Below are 21430 nucleotides of genomic sequence, written 5' to 3' on the forward strand. Positions count from 1 at the left end.
AATATGAGAATATGGATTAGAAATTGAATTGATTAGCATTTCCCTGTGGCCACTATCAGTGAGATCGCCCCTACTGCCCCTCCTCTGTACGGAAGCCTGTGAGGGTCAGCTCAGAGCCGGGCTACATATTTCACATTGTGCCTTCTCCAAGTAACTAATACTGCAGCAGATCTCGTCTCAGCAGTGATTTGGCACAGATGTCACCTGCACCGTGTGACCAGCAGAAACACAATCATGAAAATACAGCACAGGTGAGAAGCAAACATGAAAGTCACCACATTTCAAGCAAACTTTATAACATTAAAGGGAAGGTTCAGGGAGGGTGGAGAAAAAATAAAAATCAATTTCCACTTACCTGGGGCTTCCTCCAGCCCGTGGCAGGCAGGAGGTGCCCTCGCCGCCGCTCCGCAGGCTCCCGGTGGTCTCCGGTGGCCGACCCGACCTGGCCAGGCCGGCTGCCAGGTCGGGCTCTTCTGCGTCCCACGCCGGCGCTCTGACGTCATCGGACGTCCGCCGGGCTGTACTGCGCATGCGCAGTAGTTCTGCGCATGCGCAGTACAGCCCGGCGGACGTCCGATGACGTCAGAGCGCCGGCGTGGGACGCAGAAGTGCCAGGACTTGGAGCGCAGAAGAGCCCGACCTGGCAGCCGGCCTGGCCAGGTCGGGTCGGCCACCGGAGACCACCGGGAGCCTGCGGAGCGGCGGCGAGGGCACCTCCTGCCTGCCACGGGCTGGAGGAAGCCCCAGGTAAGTGGAAATTGATTTTTATTTTTTCTCCACCCTCCCTGAACCTTCCCTTTAAATTGAAGTAACTGGTCACCTTAAAGCATTTTGTTTACCAGGTTTCTCAGTTTTCATATTGCGCGAGTCCTATTAGTATGTAAATATAATAAGGGGCTCTCTGAGCTTCATATGGGAAATGCACTTGCAAACCTATTGTGGTAACTGCACTTATAAAGTTTGTAAGCTTAAAGGACAACTGAAGCGAGCGGGATATGGAGACTGCCAGATTTCCATTTACGCAATACCAGTTGCCTGGCTATCCTGCCGCTAATACTTTCAGCCATAAACCCTGAACAAGCATACAGCAGATCAGGTGTTTCTGACATTATTGTCAGATCTGACAAGATTAGCTACATGCTTGTTTCTGGTGCGATTTATAAACTTCTGCAGCCAAATAGATCAGCAGGGCTGCCAGGCAACTGGTATGGTTTAAAAGGAAAAAAATAAGGTAGCCTGCATATACTTCTTGGTTCAGGTTTCTTTTAAATGAGACTGAAATACCAATAATGCAACCAACAGCATTATTTGTCTGACCCCATTTTAAGATACAGGAATGTGACCTTCAGATGTACAGTATCGGCTGTTTACCTTGTTTATACTGATAATAAACAAGCTGCTTTCTATGCTGATCCATGCTTGAATAATGAGTCCCAATTTTATCCCACAAGGTTAAATTAACTCTCAGCACTCATAAAACTCCCCTCTGTTTTTTTTCTCGGATGTGTCCTTTTTAACAAACAAAAAAAAAAAAAACAAGATCTACATATTCAGGGATTCATATAGCCCCTGGCAGCCGATATGTCCTTTGCCTCAGCTCCAGTGTCCCGGGGTCCCCTCCACTGCAAATGCAGACCTCGCCAGGTTGGCATATTTTGCGCCTGCATGAGTGCGCGGCCACAGAAGATGCCAACCTGGCGAGGTCGGCATCTGCATTGGAGGGGACACCGTAGCTGCGGCGAGGGACAAATCGACTGCCTGGGGCTGGAGGGAGCCCCAGGCAAGTAGATCTTGTTTTGGGTTTTTTTCTCGGATGTGTCCTTTAACCTTTTGGATTAGATCCTACGCCGCACTTGTGACTGTCCCAGCTTGATGCGGCATAGGATCTACGCCGCCCGCCGTTTCCACTCTCGACGCGATCGTGCGCACCCGAGGGGGGAGATTAAGCTGTCATATGACAGCTGACATCACCCCTCAGTTATCAGCAGCCATTGCGTATGGCTGCTGATCAAGTGATCACTACGATCGACGGCAGATCGTAGTGATCACTATTGGCAGCTATCGCGGTGGGGGGGGGGGGGGGGAAGAAGAGGATGCACTTACCTCCCTGACATTACCATGACGATCGGTGCTCCCCACCCTCTCTGACGTCAGTGCCGGGTCCCGGCTTGATGACATCATCAAGCTGCGACCCGTAAATTGAGTGGCAGTAGGAGCGGAGATGCCAGCCGGAGCAGAATGGTCCACTGCGGCTCATTGCTAGAGCCTGGAAGGTGAGTAATGGCTGCCAGCTACACGGGGGACACCTGGCTACAAAGGGGGGCGGGGGACAAAGTGCCCAGCAAGCCCCACTGGGGATCTGGCTGCCTGACTCCCCAAACACCCCCCCCCAGCAATAACGCCTGGTCCTTAAAGGGGGGGGGGGGGTAGGCGGCCAGTCCCCAAGGGGTTAAACAGAGGGGAAATTTATGTGTAGAGAATCTAACCTTGTGGGATACAATTGGGACACATTATTCAAGCATGGATCAGCATAGAATAGCATATTGGACCTGTCCTTCAAGTACTGATAATATATCATCTGTAAAGTCTGCAATGGAAATGGTGTCCGGCTGGCGGTAAGAGATGTTGGGCTCAATTCAAAAAGCATAACTGCATTTGGCAATTCAGAAAACAGCTGATTTTACCGCAAAGTATGTTAAATGTCAATTCACTAAGGATGCAACCGCATGGTAAAGTAAAAATTACCGGCTAGTGAGGTAAATTACCTACTTATGCAGTAAATACCTACACTGACTTTTACAATTCACAAAGATTAGGGCATGCAGTAAAACAAGTGAGATGTTGGATATTTTACCTCCAGCCTGGAGCTGTTGATAACAATCAGCCATGCAGTACTCTACACAGCCAACAGGAGGAGCCGCCCACCCTACTCTTCACTAAATTGGTGCAGATACTCAATTGGGAGCAAATACAAGCTGTCATGTGACCCAGGAGGTGCTCCATAAGATAAATGCACTCCTGAGCCAGCCTTGAGCTTAGGTAGAACCAATATTGACAGAGAATGTTCTGCCAACATTGTCAGCGGAAGCTACACAGCACTGCTATCTAATACAAATGCGGTAAAGTGCACACAGTAGCAATATTCACAATGTGGGATTATTTTGCGAGGGTGATGCATTTGGCCGGTCGGAGGGTTATGGTCTCTGTAGCCATTGTCCAATCAGTATTGGGGGGTAGGTGTCACTTACCGGGACGTTCTCCTTCTGCTGCAGGGCCACCTTCTTCTTCCAGAGGCGATCGCGAAGCTCGCTGACACGCTTGTCCATAGCGGCCACCTCGGAGTTGCGCTTGTTCAGGCTCTCCCTCTGCTGCTGCAGCTTGGCATTCTGCTCCTGGTTCAGCTTGTTCCTCAGCTGAATGGAAGCACACAAGAAGAAATCTTAAGACAGAGGACTCTAAACAGAGAGGCCAGGCGCAGCTCTGCATGCTAATCCGCAGACAGTGACAAGCGGAGGAGTCATTCATTCTGCCGCTGGAAGCCACAGACTGGGGCTGCGCAATGAAAAGGACAGCAATGGTTTTCAATGGATCAGGTTCAATTCTTCTAAACTGCCCAACACATCAGTTAAAGAGAAACCGTAACCAAGAATTGAACTTCATCCCAATCAGTAGCTGATACCCCCTTTTCCATAAGAAATCTTTTCCTTTTCACAAACTGATCATCAGGGGGCTCTGTATGGCTGATATTGTGTTGAAACTCCTCCCACAGTGTGATGTCAGGACCATGGTTCTGACATCACACTGTGCGAGCATTGTTGCATTGTGGGAAATAAAAGCTGTTTCCAACTGGCAAGAAAGCAAGCAGCTCCTTCCACTGACATCACCTGCCAGCAGTAAAAATGTCATCATGTGATAAATGTCAGAATGTAAATCAGGGAAAGGAAAGATTTTGCAATGGGCAAGCACTGACTAAATCATTTATACATAATTATTGTAAAAATGAAGCAGTTTTTTATTACATCATTTTCACTGGAGTTCCTCTTTAACTGAATTGTTTTTATGCCACAATGGATATTTGTGTATAGCGGGAGTGGGGGAAAGGCTGAATTCCCACTCTGCCAACACCCATTAGAAATATACTAAAAAAAAAAAAAAAAAAAAAAAAAAAAAAAAAAAAAAAACCAAACACCACTGGCGGAGGTGCCCTTAATGAGAAGGGTGCGGGGGACTTGGGGGGCAATGGTAGTTAGCATAGAGCTAGCTACAAGCTTTACAACAACTAATTCAAAAAATCCCTCCCGCGGACGCAGCCTCAGAAACTGCGTACCGCCAGGGGGGTTAAGGTCTCTGCCTCTGACACAGGAGACCAAGGTTCGAATCTCGGCTCTTCCTGTTTAATAAGTCAGTGAGGAAACCTTGGGCAAGACTCCAAACAATGCTACTGCCTATAGAGCGCGTCCTAGTGGCTGCAGCTCCGGCGCTATGAGTCCGCCAGGAGAAAAAGCACAATATAAATGTTCTGTGTGTCTGTCTGTGTCAAAATGGCCTGTGTAAAGATAGCCTCTATATTATTCCTCTCAATTCGGCCCTACGACAAGTGCTCTCCAGCAAATCACCTGCAGTTCTTTGTATAGGCGATCGAGTTCAGCCACGGCAGACTGGTTGTCATGGTAACCCTCGATGCGCCCGTTCTTCAGCATCTCCAGCTGTCGGCTCAGCTCCTCCACCTTATTCACAGCGACCATCAGCTCTTTCTGCTTCTGCTGGAACAGGTTGTTCATCTGCTCAATTTCCTCCACTAATGAAAGAAACGGGAGAACGATACAAAATGTTAGAAACCTGATGCTGTGAGAAAAAGAGCGCAAAATACAGAAGGTTTTTAAAATGACACTGAAGCAAAAAAAAAAAAAAAAAAAAAAAACACCTTATAATATAATGAATTGTAAGTGTGGTGTGGATAATTAATTGAACATTAGTAAAGGAAAAAAAAAAAAGTGGGTTTCATTTTTATTTTCAGTTACATAGGTTTTTTTTTTATAACATACAGTAGCATCACTCTGTCATATTTGCAGTTTACAAACCACACTCGGGGCCATATGCAGTTCACTTTTTCGCCCCTAGGTGATATTTTCAGAACTTGTGATAATATGCTTCTTAAAGCGGATCCGAGATGAAAAACTAACTATAGCAAGTAATATATCGTATCTAAAGTTCAGATAGTTTACACAGCAAATCTAGCTGCAAACAGCTTCAATAGAATATGATTATTTCTTCCTGTGATACAATGACAGCAGCCATGTTGTTTGTAAACATTACACAGAGGCAGGCTTATCTGCATCTTGAGCAAAAAAACCTAATCCCCCCTCCTCCTCCCTCCTCCCCTCTGCCTCTGAAATCTCTGGCTAGTAATACCTCCCCCTTCTCCTGCCCAGACTGAGCTCCCATGAGCCCTTGCTACTATCTGAAAGTGCCTTGGCTCTATGAAAACCTGTGGGAGTGGTTTATTTAGTTTATAAGGAGTTAGAGTATTAAAACAAAAAAGTATTTGGCTTGAGGAATGCCCTATAAACAATAGGAAAGGGACACAATTATGCAATGTGTAAAAGTTCATCTCGGATCCACTTTAAGCCATTAGCAAGCAAGGAAATACTCAAAATAATTGTATAGTACTTTTTCCAACTTTTAGGTACTTTTTCAATTAAAAAGTTATTTTAAAGAGAAGATGAAAATTATCTCCTAGGAGATAACTCGGGAGAAATAGATAATTGCATATGGGCCTCAGTATTTTAAACTATGAAACACAGCAGAGCTAATGACCCTTTGAACTTTCCTACATTAAAACATTATCAGAAGCCGTCTCTCACTGTTTCTTTCATGCATAAGTGCTTCAGAAAACAGGACCGTCTCAGATCCAAGTTGGGTCAGAGAGCTTAGAGGAGCTCTTTTGCATAGATAAGTGAAGTTTATTAACTCTTCCTGTACTGGAAACCCTATGAGACACTTTTCCTTTGCTACTAATGTTCTATTTCTTAGCTTAGCTGTACTACACATACAATTCATTATCCCATAAGTTTATTTTCACTTCAGATTCCCTTTAAGCAGGTCTCACTTAATCTGCCGTTGCTGAGCCTTTTCTGCTCCACGTGGCCCTTCAGCGCTCGCACTTTCTTCAGCTTGGCCTCCTGGTTCTCTGCGATCTCCCGCAGCCGCTTCAGCTTGTCCTGCTCGCTGGCCTGCTGCTGCTGACGCTGGTCCTGCTGCTTCAGGTACTTCAGCCGCTGCTCCTGTAAGACACCATGAAAGGTCATCTCAAGCCGCAGAGACCTCCAAGCTGACACCCCTATGTTGGCTCATTGGGCGGGGGGGGGGGGGGTGCATCAAATTGCCGCACTGCTACCGAAGCCTAATGGCGGTTTATGGGGAAGATCATTCTTCCCACATTACGGCACGCTGCGCCGGAAGTGCCCGATTTAATGCTAGCACATACCTACACTACCGCGGGGCTGCTGCGGCAGCCCGGAAGTCATGTTAGTCTATGGCGATGCAGAGTTCTTTAAACACATTGGTATTTGACATCGCGGTGCGCATGCATTGCGACGTTGAAGCGTGCATTTTTACAATACGCTTCCGTGCACTTCCACATAACCGAAACAGGAAGTGACCACAAGCAAAGGTCACTTCCTGCTTGGACGGATGCCAGGCAGGGAACACCGTGTACTAACGCTGTGTTCCCTAAAGGCCTGTTTTGGCACTGCGATGCAATGCACTGGGCGCGACACGCCGTATAGCTAACGCCAGTTTGCAGTGTGAAACCAGCCTCAATCATTCAGGATTGCTGCTTTTTAGGGCCCGTTTCCACTAGAGCGAATCCGCATGCGTTCTCTGCATGCGGATTCGCATAACCAATACAAGTGGATGGCCCAGTTTCCACTAGTCAGTTTTTACCTGCGTTTTTCTGTGCAGGATTTTTCTGCACGGTAGAGCCTGCAGAATTCGCCTGCGTGAGGAATGCAGGCGATTCGCAGGCTATGTATTTAATAGGGAAAACGCACATGCGTTTTTTGCCGCAAATTCGCATGAAAACTAATGTAAATTGAACCAGGCAGTGACGTGGTTAAATTCGCATATACCCTGCCTATGTGAAATCGCGGCAAAAACGCACACGGAATCGCATCCGCATGCGATTTCATCAGCGGTGGAATCCTGGTGATTCGTATCGCACTAGTGGAAACGAGCCCTTACTGTCATTTTCCTGATTTCATCAGCAGAAAACACCTCCTTTATCTACATATTCCTGAATATTGGTATGTAGCCCCGCCTTCCCTGTGATGCTTGGCCTAGGCTGTTTAGCTATGCGGAATTCACCATCCAGAGCAGTCTGGGAGACCAGGCATTAATTTTCCCTTGCTTCAGAACACTCAAAAAAAATTTAAAAAAAATTCCGCAGAGCTGCATCTGACGTGACTAAAGACATCCCCAACCTGTGATAATTTGAGAATGTAAATCAGGGAAAGGAAAGATCTTACAGTCTGCAATCACTGACTAAACAATCTATAAATGTATATGGTAATAAATAAATAAATATGAAATTGTATATATTATGTTACTTTCACTACAATTCCTGTTTAAAGGGCATACGTCATTTCCCACAGCTACAAAGAGTTTGCACCTTTGTGGCCAGCATCCTCTGCTGGGCTTCTATCTGCTGCTGCTGCCGGGCTGCCATCTCCTGAAGCTCCGCCAGGGTCATGTCCATTTTGGGGCCGTTCACCTGTTTAATGGAGAATACGATTACGATCACATGACTATGTGCAGAAGATCACATGACTATGTGCAGAAGATCACATGACTATGTGCAGAAGATCACATGACTATGTGCAGAAGATCACATGACTATGTGCAGAAGATCACATGACTTCACAGTAGTGAAGCGGTAGCTGCTATATGGCAAGAAGCTTTGTAATTGGGCAACACAAACCACACCTACCCCATTTTCCATGATCGGCCTGTCTGCAGGGCCCTTCACTCCATTCCGCTTCATGCTGGGATCTCCAGCTCTCTGTGCATTCACTGCAATAAGAAGGGAGGGGGAAAAAATATCAACACCATATAGCCAGGGCCAATAACGGTGCCGTCACTGGCGAATGTCCAACAGGAAGAAGTAGCCAGGAACAGCTACAAGCAATTAGGCCACTGCCCAAGGGCGGCCTGAAATCTGTACAGCCCACCGAAGCAAATAGGAAACCATCTGCAGTATAACCAATAGGGATAGTCCATGAGATGCTAATAATTGCAAATGTATGCAAACTGCATGCAGGTTGGGACTGGACCAATCAAATGCAACACCTTCACTTGATAGTGCTCCTTTACAGGGAACCTGAGGGCACAGCTATCACGAAAATTGTAAAATGTAAAGTACATGTAAACACAAATAAAAAGTATTCATCTTCCAAAGTAAAATGGGCCATAAATTACTTTTCTCCTATGTTGCTGTCACTTGCAGTAGGTAGTAGAAATTCTACAGAATCGACAGTTTTGGACCAGCTTATTTCTTCATGGGAGATCCTCAGGGTTTTCCTATTTTCAAAAGCACTTAGTAAATGGCAGTTGCTCCATCCAACTGCCCAAAGTGTGCAGCAAGCAGGATAAATGTATAAATCCTTTTCAGGGAGTGTCTTTATAAAGAATAAAGGCCATGCTGAGAACCCCGCATGAGATAGGCTAGTCCAAAACTTCTGTCAGATTTCTACTATCTACCATAAGTGACCACAACATAGAAGAAAAGTAATTTATGGTGGAAGAAACATACTTCTTACTTGTATGTTATTACATGTATTTTCAATCTTCCACTTTTTCTCAGTAGTGGTCCTTTGCACTTTTAAATAAACCATCAGCAGGTATGTCAGACATCTTCAGCTGTATAAATATTATTTTCACAGATATTTGTTCTGGAGACAAAGCCAGCGTCTGGGTCTAGTTCTCATGAGCAGGTAGATAAACCTGTTGGTAGGGCTCAGTGAGAGAGGCAGAGGTTTGTTTACATATGAGCTGCACTGGCGGCAGAGGAGGAGAATCAATGCGGTGCAGAGAGTCAGCGCTACCATTACCGCATCACCGCCAGGATAATACCGGCTCTGTGACTCAGCCCAGCAATCAGCAGATTTCCCATCCGCAAGTCTAAATACAAGACATCAAAACAGGGGAATGACAGGAGATAATAGGGAAGGGTAACTGGGTGTAACCATAATACCAGGATCACACTGAGCAGATAAGACAAGCCAGTGACTCACTATACCTGCTCCTGCATCTCCCATTATAACAAGATTGCTGCTGTCTCTGTTCACTTAGGTGCAAATTAGGGTACTTATCCGTTAGCCGGGCGCATCCGGCAGGTGGCGCTAATTACTATTCCCCCTCCAGGCCGACATGGATAGTAGGGAAAGATGTAACTCTGGTGGAGTTTTGTCGCCACCTAGAGGATGCGCCCGGCTAACGGATAAGTACCCAAATTAGAGTTTACCAATAACTAAGACTACTTTATCTTAAAGTGGACCTGAACTCAGAACGTCCCCTCTGCTAAGCAACAGCATCATAGCCTTTAAAGAAAAACATTTTTTAACTAAAACTGATACAAACCCTGCAATAAATCTGCAGTTTGTTTACTTCCTGCTTTAATGGAAGCAGACATATTGCTAACATCCTGTGTTTACAAATTAGCTGCTCTGCCATGGCAGAGGAAATTCCTCACCTGACTCAGAGATCAAATTACAACTTGTGCTTAGTCATAGAGGAGAGTGGGGATTAGACAGGCTAAACTCTCTAAATACATACAGGGTGGATTTCTTTGTTTTCGCTCTGTCCTTTGCAAGAGTTCAGGTCCACTTTAAGCCTCGTACACACACAGCTCAGGCAGCCAATAACAACCGCCTCAGCTGATAATCGTTTGTACAGAGGTGCCTGATCCTCGACCCGCAAGCAATCCACTCGGCGGATCAACTCGCCCCCAGCGACGGCCGATTCCTTTGTGTGCGGCACTCCCCTCCCCCGCATGACGTCCCACACACCGCTCCATCGTTACTCTGCATAGCAACAGTACAGGTCGTTAGTTACACAGCTGACATCCGCGTGCGCAGCCCGGATCATGGATGTCGCCCAAGTGGATTGAGTCCTGATCCCCGCCAGGCAATACCCATCAAAGGTGTGTATGCACCTTTTGTGTTTAGTGGGGATGAGTTAAAACCATCATAAAGTTATTATCGTCTAGTCCTTGATAGGGAGATCTCTCTTTTGGTCAAATGGTGGCCATACACCATACAATCTTGGTTCGGTAATGTTACTACTACCATGTAGTATAAGAGATTTTACAAAGTACTGTCAATCTACTGGCCCTTATGCTACCTAGATTTGGTAAATCTGTACAATTAAGACTGTACCGCGAATGACCACCCTAAGGCTGGTTTCAGACTGCAAAATAGCCTTGGCGGTGCATCGCACCACATCACACCGTCAAAAACAGGCCTTCAGGGAACAATGCGCTGTTGCGCGGTGTTCCCTGTCTGGCCATGGGCCAAGCAGAAAGTGACATGTGCTTGCCGTCAATTCCTGCTTTGGGTATGTGGAAGCGTATTGTTAAAATACGTCTCCGCACATGTGAGCCATGAAGTCGGGTCAGTTTTTTTTTTTAAAATCCACGCGTCACCATAGACTAACATGACTTCTAAGACGACACAGATCGCCTCAACAACTCCACTTTAACATAGTTTTGGACCTGCGTCAGCGATGTAGCGAAAAGGTCACTTCCGGCTTCAGTATGAAAGTCTCCATAGACTTTATTACCAGGCGGTGGGGTACGGTAAAAAAAAAAAAATAAAAAAAAAAAAAATAAAAAAATTACGCACCGGCCCACGGTGTCAAAGGGTCCTCAAGCTTCGTACACATGCTAGATTAAACTTTGCCGAAGAAGCCGATAATGACCGCCTCTGGCAATAATCTATTGTGTCCATTAGCCCGCCCCCCCCCCCCCTTACAATCAGTATTATTACCATGCAAACCTAGAGATCTCCATTTCACTGCTCAACAATGCTGTCAGGTGTTACCATTATGCAGAGAAGCACCTACCGGACTCTCTGGAGGGCGGGCGCTCATGGCGGAGGTAGAACCGAGCTTCATTCCACTGCATCCCGTATTTGTGTAGCACTTCATACATCCGCTCATTGTCGGCTACCGGACGCTCTGCAATAGAGAAGGTTGTGGGTTTTTACATTGCTGGGATATATTAATCCAAGCCACAGTTGCTGCAATAGATCCTCAAAATGGCCACACACCATACAATTTTTTTAAATATCTGTTCAATTCAAGAATAGCAATCAATTCTTCTGACTGAATTCAAAAATCTGACCAATGTACCACACCTGTGTTCAATCCTCAATCATGAATAAAATAATTGAAAGCTCAGAAAAAAAAAAATTGACTGGAACTGTACCTCGAGTACAGTAATTGACAATCCATCACACACCATGCAATTCTTGATAAAGTTGGTCTGAAATTTCCAACACGTGCAATCTCCAAAAATTGAGGGGAAAAAAAAAAACGGAAATTCGATTGGATTTGTCGATCGAAAACAAAGAAAAGCTCTCCATTTTTCGGGACAACTGATCGAAATGATCAAATTGGTGAAAAATTGGATCTTTTAATTGTATGGAATGTGGCCACCTTAAGGGCTCGTTTCCACTAGTGCATTAAGTATGCAAAATCGACGGCTGTATCCATCGAAACCCGAACATGTTGGAAATAATCGAATCGATCCCGCGGATCTAGCGGGAAATCGCAACGTGTGTACCCAGCATAAGGGCCTGTACACACTGCTGCGATTGCGATTTTTAAATTGCAAAGCCTTCATGAAAATAGAAAAATTGCATCACACCAGTATGTCTTCTTGATTTTCATAATTTTTCAGAAGACCTAGCGATTAAAGCCAATGGGTACCGGTAAAAAAAACAAAAAGTCAGATACTCACCTAAGGAGAGGGAAGGCTCGGTCCTAATGAGCCTTCCCTCTCCTCTCCTGGTGCCCGGTCCCGCTCAGGATCCCCCGTGGCAGTATTCGACCAGTTCGGTCAAATACTGCCACTTCCGCATGCCGAAGGGAGCTTTCGGAAGCCTTCGGGAGCACTCGGGTTCCCGAAGACGGGCCCCTCCATACTAAGCATGCGCGAGCGCCCTTTATGACGTAGTATGGAGCGGCCCGTCTTCGGAAGCCCGAATGCTCCCGAAGACCTCCGAAGTCCCTGCGGCGGCGGACGCGAACGGGGGAGCCAGCGCAGCACCGAGGGCACCGGGAGAGGAGAGGGAAGGCTCATTAGGCCCGAGCCTTCCCTCTCCTTAGGTGAGTATCTGACTTTTTCTTTTTTTTATCGGTGCCCATTGGCTTTAAAAAAAACGCATGCGATTTTAACAGCACAGCAGTGTGTACAGGCCTCTAAGGTGCATGAATTGGGATAACATCTGCATCAACTCGGTATTAGTAGCTCCTCGTTGATCATCTAATCTCACCACCGACTTCCAAGTCTCGCCTCCTCATGTACACATTTTTTTTTACAGTAATGCAGGAATGTTGAGAAATGTGTACCGGCAATTATGTCAGGAACCGGCCCTGCGGCAAGCCTGCAGATACCGTTCCCGACTGCGGGTTTGACCAGATCGAGAGGGAAGCAGCCTTATTCAAGCTACAACAAGGCTGTCGCCCCTCAAGGCACTTCTCACTGCCACCACTAGCTGCTGCTAGACACTTCCCACGATTCCCACTCTGCTGTCGAGTGATCTGCGCGCAGTCCACGTTTTCGTATTTGGGTCAACTTTGCGATTAGGCCAAACACGGGAACGCCACACACACACATACACACACAATACAACCGTACAGTAGCTAGGCACAATCAGGCCCGGAACTTTGTAACGCAAGTTACACTGCAGACTCTTTCTAGGCTATGAGCGTTGGCTTAGTACAGCAGAAGTCAAACTTATTAAGTTTAATATTCCAGAAAAAAGTGGAACAATGCAGAAAATATATAAAAAATATTTACAAAAACAAAAGTAAAAAATTACAAAAATAAAAAAGTAACAAAGATACACAAGACAGTTTGCATAAAATAAAACGGGAACAGAAATTGCACTTTTACCAGCGCAAATCTCCAACTGGACCGTGGAGGGACACAAATTTTCTGATTCGCTCAGGATCATCTCTAGGTATGCGCTACTCTCAGGAGAAGAGCAATACATGCCGGTACACAGTGGCTGAATAGAGTACTGGTTAAGGGCACTGCCTTTGACATGGGAGACCAGGGTTTAAATCCTGGCTAGGGTCAGTACCTATTCAGTAAGGAGTTCAAGGCAAGACTCCCTAACACTGCAGGATGGCCTCCTGAGCGCGTCCCAGTGGCTGCAGCTCTTGAGCGCTTTGAGTCCGACAGGAGAAAAGTGCTATATAAATGTTCGGATTATTATTATATTATTATTGCTCTTCATATTTTGGGTGTCACATGGTCACGCCCAACTGACTCCCCTCACCCACATCCCAGGTGGGACAGTCAGAGAGAAAGAATGGAAATTTCAATGGAATTTCCCTGGGTCCATGAAACGTGCATTCTGCCCAAAGCTCTGCATCTATACAAAGTTTATATTCACTTATCCCAATTACTGGTGGAATGTGTCTTGTTCAGGAATGGATTCCTCAGTGTATGTTTGGCACGAGGACAGAAGACTGGCATGTATCGGAAGCGGCTCTGCCAGAAGCAAATCTCACGTTCTCCCCATGAATAATGAGAAAATGCCTGCAAGGCTCAGTCCTGCCAGTGGCTAATATAGGAGGACAAAGAGCCATTCTTCTCCATTTCTCCATAGAGAAATAACAGCACATGTATGGTGTGTACACACTGCTACACCGCACACTTCCCCTCATCCTGTACTATGTCAATGGACATGCCAGAGGAGCCAGCCAACCACCTTGGGCAAGACCAAGTCCTACGTCTTCTCCTGCTTCATACACAGAACAGCACATGCATGGCGTGCACAGACTGCTACACCTTACAACCCCCCCCCTCATCCTGTACTGTGTCATTGTACATGCCACAGAGAAGCCAGCTGATGGCCCAGGGCAAGACCAAGTCCCAAGTCTTCTCCTGCTTCATACACTGAAGAGCACACACATGGTGTGTACACACTGCTACACCGCACACTCCCCCCTCATCCCATACTATGTCATTGTATATGGCAGAGAGGAACCAGCTTATGGCCCTGGGCAAGACCACGTCCCACATCTTCTCCTGCTCCAAACACATAGAACAAACAGCACATGCATGGTGTGTACACACTACTACACCGCGCACTACCCCCTCATCCCATACTATGTCATTGTACATGCCAGAGAGGAACCAGCTGATGGCCCCGGGCAAGACCAACTCCTACGTCTTCTCCTGCTTCATATACAGAATAAACAGCACATGCATGGAGTATACAGACTGCTACACCATACACTCCCCCCCTCATCCTGTACTGTGTCATTGTACATGCCAGAGAAGCCAGCTGATGGCCCCGGGCAAGACCACGTCCCCTCCTGCTCCAATCACAGAGAACAAACAGCACATGCATGGTGTGTACACACTGCTACACCGCACACTTCCCCTCATTCCTTACTACGTCATTGTACATGCCACAGAGGAGCCAGGCAGCTGATGGCCCCGGGCAAGACCACGTCCCACGTCTTCTCCTGCTCCATACACAGAGAACAAACAGCACATGCATGGTGTACACACACTGGCAGAAACACGGTTTTCAAAATCCGCGAGAGAAACAGCATTGAAAGTTTTATAAATCGGGATTATAATAACTTTATAAAAACCTAAATTTGTTTCCATTGAAGTATAAACACTAAACAGAAAATAAATATTAATCTAAAAATACCCTGCCTCATCAATAACGCCGGTCACAAATACCGTGATTCGGTAACAATTCTACATACTGCTGCACTGACCTGTTGATTGCTCCGACTGACGTCCACACAGCTGACCCATGAAGACGCAGACACTAAATCCAGTTTTTCCCGTCAGTGCTCCGCCCACTTTGGTTACCAAGCAGAGCCAGGAGGAAGGCAACGCGTCATAGGTGGGAGGAGTTACCACCAGTGTGACCATCCAATAACTAAACCCTTTTTATGGACACAGCAAGACAACCGCCATTCTCCCACATAGCACCACCCACTGCAGCCACAGTGAGAGCAATGCTGCAAATGAACATGGGAAATGGACAACTATCCCAGCTACCAGGTGCCCATATTGTGCTGCACCACTGAGTATTCTCTGGGTGTCTATGGGCAGCATAAGAGATTTGGTAGAGCCTGGATAAGTCAGTGGAAAAGCCTATTAAAATATCTGACAAGCCACTAACACTCAGCAGCAGTATTTTTCCATTCTGCAGGGTTTTTCTTCTCCGTCGACTGATACAAAGTCAGCCTAAATTTAGGATGAAGTAGGCTTCAAAACACCCAAACAGCACACCATAATTATACTATTTCTAACTTAAACAGAAAAAAGTGCTCCCATCCTTCCTGCTATAAAAATAAAATGTCTTTTCACCTTGACCTGCAGCCGGAAGCATACAATACTTCTCAAGATAACTTTTTTTGCCAATTATATATCAAAACCAAATACAAAACAAAACACGGACACCTGAGATCTTACAGTTAAACTCCATAAAAAATAAAATAAAAAAAGAGCCTGCTACAACAAATGAACGCTACATAAAGCTGTTTGTAATTTAGCATTACTAAGAACATTCAATTTTAGTTTAAAGCTGACTAAATTCTAAAAAGGGCCTGTAAGCCTTAAGGTGCCCATACACTCGTCAGATTGGCAGCAGATAGATAAGAAATGCATCTGATGATCTATCTGATGCGTTTTTAGAACATTTTTTACCAGGATAGAATTCCAATAGATTTCAGTTTGAAATCTATTGAAATTCGATCTGATGGCATTTTTTTGCCATCAGATTTCCATTAAGGCCAATGCAAACTGATAAGCAATCTCATCAGATCGACCTAAATTTTCCACCCTGCAAGTTCGATGGAAATCCATCGAAATCGATCGAAATCGGCCGTCGATCGGTCGATTGGCCAACCGATTTGCAATCGATTGATCGATCGATCGGTCGGCCAGAAAATCGGCTGAGTGTATGGGCTGCTTAAGGGCCCATTCACACCTGAGCGGGAATCGCACGATTCCCGCTCGCGGCAAACCGCTAGCGGTTCTGCAAGAACCGCTACACATTGTAGCCAGTGGCCGTGTTCTCACTGCCGCGGTTGCGGTTAGCGATAACCGCAACCGCGTTGCATACAGCGGTTTGCCGGCGACGAGCGTTCCGCGATTTGCGATCGTGATTAGCGTGCATAGCACGCTAATCGCGATCGCTCCAAAACCGCCGCAGTGTCCAGTGATTTTTCCGCGCTAATCGCGGGAAAATCACTCCCGCAGAACGCCGGCGGTAATCGCCGGCGTTCTGCGATTGTAAGTGTGAATGGGCCCTAAGGGCCCTTTTCCACAGGTGGCTGAACCATGTGCTCAGCAAGGAGTTTCCAGGCAGCAGCAAGCAGTTGTGAGAGTCTTTTCACTATCAAACTGCTCATGGAAAAGTGCCCAGAGGGCCATTTCCACTAAGGACTCTTTTCCTCGGACAGTTGAACTGTGTGCTCAGTAAACAGTTGCCAGGCAGCAGAGAGCAGTTGCCAGGCAGCAGAGAGCAGTTGTGAGAGTGTTAGAGGCATTTCACTGCCCATCAACTGTCCGTGGAAAAGAGGCCTAAGTCCGAATACAGAGGTTTTTTTTAACCACATGCAATCCAAATGAGGAAATGCTGCCTATTCAGACAATAGCTGTTCTGAATCTCATGCCGGTGCAATCCTGGACTGCATGCTATAGTTTACTGTTCTAATCCCTACAGCTGTGCATGACGCGACTATAACGATTCAGCTGCGGCTTCGCAGGGTGCCACATCCGATTTTAAAACTGACGTGGCACACAGTGAAAATAGGCCCTGAAATGTTAATACATTTTCTGCCAAGCATAAATTCAGGACATTCTGGTACATTCTGTAAAATATACCCTCCCTAGTAACCCACACATTCATGCATGAGCAATTGGCTGCACACAGCAGGATGCATTGAAACTATGGAGTAAGCACATACAGCACTATAAGCTGGCATTCACCACTATGTTTTTTAATAGACTCACTGTTACATTTAATTAAAAAAAAAATTGGAGAGAATAACTTTTTCGAGGGGCTAAATGTGAGAATAACTTTTTCGAGGGGCTAAATGTGCCTGTTGCTAAAGTACAGCTCGCTTCCTTGCGCTCTAGATTTAGCTGGTGGGTGTGTCAATCACGTGTGGCCAGGTTACACTCAAACACTCAGGCTTGATCGTTCTTGTCAGCATGTCTGTGTCTGCATTAGGAGGCAAAACTTTGTAGTTGACAGGAAGGATGTGATGACCAGTTGTAAGACCTCAACTCTGATAAACAGGAAACGGACAGGGAGAGAGGTACCGTATGTGAGGATAGGTGCACAGCTGTAAGCAAACTCTCCTACACAAAAGGATTATTTTCAGATGTAATACTTCTTTAAAAGCCAGTTTAATGGTAATCTTCACTATATTGATTAGTTTGGCTCTGTAATATTAACAAGCTGACAAATCTTTGAATTCCAGGTTCTGGAGGTGTGTTAAGGCCAACAGGGACAACAAAGAGATGATTTGCATATTCAGCAGTGATGCATTGTGGGAGACATCTTAAGGGGCCCATACACCTAACAATTTTCCCGCCGATATACAGTAGATTCGATCACTGATCGAATCTGCTGTGAAATCGTTGCGCAAACAATTGATTTCCGTCCGAAATCAATCGTTCCCGTCGATCCGGAAGATTTTGCTGGACCGTCGGCGGGTCAGGAGTGCATCGATAGCTACGTTCAAATGCCCGACGACCGACGCAATACATTACCAGTTCCGCCGGCACGTGTCCCTGCTGTCTTTTTCTCCATGCTCGGCTCCTCCAGCTTCACTGAACTTCATGTCCCGGCAGGAAGTTTAAACAGTAGAGCGCCCTCTACTGTTTAAACTTCCCTGGACAGAAAGAAGTAAAGCCAGCCGGTCCGGAACCCAGCGGAGAAGACGACAGCGGTTACAGCGTGGACACGCGCCAGCCGGAGCAGGTAATATATGCGGGGGGGGGGCCACAGATTGTAATCGGTTTCATGCTGAAATCGGTTCACAATCTGTTTGCAGTAAAGGCATCAGATTCGATCAGAGAGGGATCTGTTGGTCGAATCTGATGGCAAATCGACCAGTGTATGGCTACCTATAGACTCACTCCAACCTGCATAATTACAAATACCTTCTGTTTTAAGAAGACAAACTTCTGTTTTACATAATCCTAGAACTTTAGTACATCATTTGCTGCTGAACTCCTACCTGATCCCCTCCAGGCTTCGGCCAAGTGGCACTCGGTCTCTCCCGGCTCCTTGCACAGCTCCACCACGTCTCGGCAGGTGGTCTCAGGAGTAACTGGCACCTCTGTGAAATGCTGCTCATTGTTACTGAGAAAGACCGTCAGAAACATCTGCCAACAATATAAAAGAGAGAAGCCAAACATTAGGATTGCTGACGAAAACAGAATTCCAAATGAGACAAGACAAATATCATTTATATAGCGCTTTGCTCCTGGCGGACTCCAAGCACTGGAGCTGCAGCCACTCGGGAACGCTCAGTAGGCAGTAGCAGTGTTAGGGAGTCTTGCCCAAGGTCTCCTTACTGAATAAGTGCTGGCTTACTGAACAGGAAGAGGCAAGATCTGAACCCTGGTCTCTTGTGTCAGAGGTATGGGAGCATCACTCCAATTCTCCAACCCAGACAATTAGGACTTTACAGAATTAAATAAAAAAACATTTCAGGGAAAGCAAGAGATTTATAGCAGACTTCATCAAAAACAGCCAATTTGTCTGGAATCACTTGGCATGATCTCACTTGGCTGCTGCCAGGCTGACCTTTTGGTTTCAGCAGTATCAAAAGTCACATAACCAGGAAAGAAGCATGCAGCTGGTGGAACTAGATCACAGGCAAGTATCAATTTTATTATTTTACCTTTCTTCTCTTTTTTTTTTTTAAATTTAAGTAAACAACGAGGACACCTCAGCATTTCACAGTAAGTAAAATTGGGACCACGCCCACAGTTTTCCACAGCTGATCTTGCGCATTTAGGGAGCGTCTCCAAAGAAAAGCATTATGCGTCATTTAATCACTGTGTGAAATCGCACACGCATTTTAACAAGTGTGGACCCTGTCTAAGGGCTAGATCACACCAAAAATCAGTAAGCTTAATCTCAAAAACATAGTGCTTTTAATAGTGATTGGCAGTAGCCATTTTCTATTTTTGCCTAGCGGTTTTGGAGTACTTGCTGTTTTTGTGATTTTGTAGTTCTTGTGGCAAAACAGGAAGTACACTTTGACCTGAACGTGAACAGCTTTTAGCAAAACACACTTTGAAAATTGCTCTATTCAGTGATTTTTAAAGCAATTTTACAGTTTTCTATACTTTAAATTGAGCCGTAATTGCCTCCAAAATGCTGCAGAACCCGGGTTTGTGGAAGAAAAAAAAAAAAAAAAAAAACAAAAAAAAAAAAAAAAAAAACACCATCGCTATGGTGTGAACTAAACTAGCCCATATGAACCCATTAGCCAAGTGCTATTTGAAATGTTGGTGCCTTCAAAATCTCTCAATAGCGCTCTTGGTGTAAGCCAGCCACAAATGTATATTCTAAATGTAAAAAAATGTGTCAAATATTCTAAAGATATACCACTAGTACCAAATGGGGAGGTTAGCACACACCATTTGGGTGCCTCTACAGACGCAAGTTCTCCCCATCTACACCCTTTGGCCACCCACTGTGTACGCTCCCGTCCTTTCATGCGCATGGTCAGCACAGCGCCTATCGCTTGCGCATAAAATTTGGGGGACAGAAGGAGCACTGAACCAGAAGATCTACAGTTGTCTGCACCAGAGGGGAGCAGTGGATGAACGGAAGAACGGACCAAGGGGGGGGGGGGGGGGGGGGGGGACATAATAAAGTGACAGACATATTCATTACTACAGGTTAGGTGTGCTTTTAACAAACAACACAAAAACAAAAAAATCTGCAGGTCACTCAAACCTGCTTGCCGACTTCCACTTGAGCATTCCTCATGCCTTCCTTCTGAAGACCCATGCTGCCTTCTCTCCTAGACAGCATGAGTCATCAAAAGGGAGGAGCGAGCAAGGATCACATGGTTGTCCTCTATTTCTGATGTGACAGACCACTCTATTCTGATTACAACTGCAGTTTTCATATGGCTGGATAAGACACAAGTACTTCTGTTTCAGGATACACCGGTAAAGGGATTTATCTATGCACAGATTAAGTACAGGACCATTGCCTTCCCTACTCTTCATGCCACAGATCCACTAGAACCCAAACAGCCACAGCAGCAATTCTGTTCAGAACAGACAGAAGCACATGAAGCGATGGCTGCTCAGTGCCGGGTGAGCTCATCATATTTCCGGGCGGAGCCTCTTGGCTCAGGTCTCTCTGTATAAACAATGAGTAATATACAAATAAGAAGTAATGCGGAAAGCATTTGTTCTGCTGAAGCTGTGCAGTTTAAACAAAACATATTGTCCGAGCTCACACAAGATTCAAATAACATAGCCAGAGAAGCAGGGAAAACAAACAGAAAGTAACCATGCCATATGGTGTGAACTGGATGACAGCATCTAGACACGTGTGGGTAAAGAGGACCTGTCACAGAAGGGTGGCCATATGCAACGCAATCTTAATCTACACGCGTAGATGCGGCCGCGATGCTCCTCATCAATCGAGCCGCTGATGCGGCTCGATTGATAAGATCCGACAGGACGGATCTTGCTTCCGCCGATTCCCTGCTCGCTCCCCGCTAGGAGACAATGGCAGGGAATCGAGCGGAAGATAAGCGGCGCGGGGACGAGCGGGAATCGAGCGGGTATTGATGCCGGCGCACGCGGAAGAGGCGATCCAGCGGCTATTTGAGCCGACGGATCGCTGCAATGTCGCATCGTGTAGATGGGGCTTTAGGGTTTGGTCGACCTATAGACTAGATTCTTTTATCAAAATTATAAAATAAATTGAAATTTTGTAATTATAATCCCCGTTGCTGCGTCCGTGCGTCAGGTGCCTGCCGCGCATGCTCGCCACGCAGCCGTGGGCAGGCTTCAAGCATTAGAAACACTTCTTATAGCTAGATATTGCTGTATACTGGTATGTAGCCCCGCCCTCCCAGTGATGCTTAGCCTAGGCTGATTAGCTATGCAGAATTCTCCTCC

At 46.0% G+C, this 21430-nt stretch overlaps 1 protein-coding gene across 3 annotated transcripts in view; it reads right to left on the bottom strand.

Moving 5' to 3' along the window:
* TP53BP2 (tumor protein p53 binding protein 2) overlaps positions 1 to 21430 on the bottom strand; it is a 101894-nt gene that overhangs the window by 38202 nt on the left and 42262 nt on the right. For 2 of the 3 annotated variants that reach the window (XM_068232844.1, XM_068232845.1), the window contains exons 3-9: positions 18511 to 18658; positions 11119 to 11232; positions 7988 to 8070; positions 7670 to 7771; positions 6110 to 6284; positions 4617 to 4798; positions 3249 to 3413 (exon numbers count right to left, since the gene is read on the bottom strand). In XM_068232844.1, coding sequence (XP_068088945.1) covers positions 3249 to 3413; positions 4617 to 4798; positions 6110 to 6284; positions 7670 to 7771; positions 7988 to 8070; positions 11119 to 11232; positions 18511 to 18658 — 969 coding nt within the window. Of the gene's footprint in view, positions 1 to 3248; positions 3414 to 4616; positions 4799 to 6109; positions 6285 to 7669; positions 7772 to 7987; positions 8071 to 11118; positions 11233 to 15024; positions 15249 to 18510; positions 18659 to 21430 lie in introns of those variants that run through there. The other variant, XM_068232846.1, reaches the window with a different exon arrangement.

This window comes from Hyperolius riggenbachi, chromosome 4 (assembly GCF_040937935.1).
Source record: "Hyperolius riggenbachi isolate aHypRig1 chromosome 4, aHypRig1.pri, whole genome shotgun sequence".
In the NCBI taxonomy this organism is placed as follows: domain Eukaryota; kingdom Metazoa; phylum Chordata; class Amphibia; order Anura; family Hyperoliidae; genus Hyperolius; species Hyperolius riggenbachi.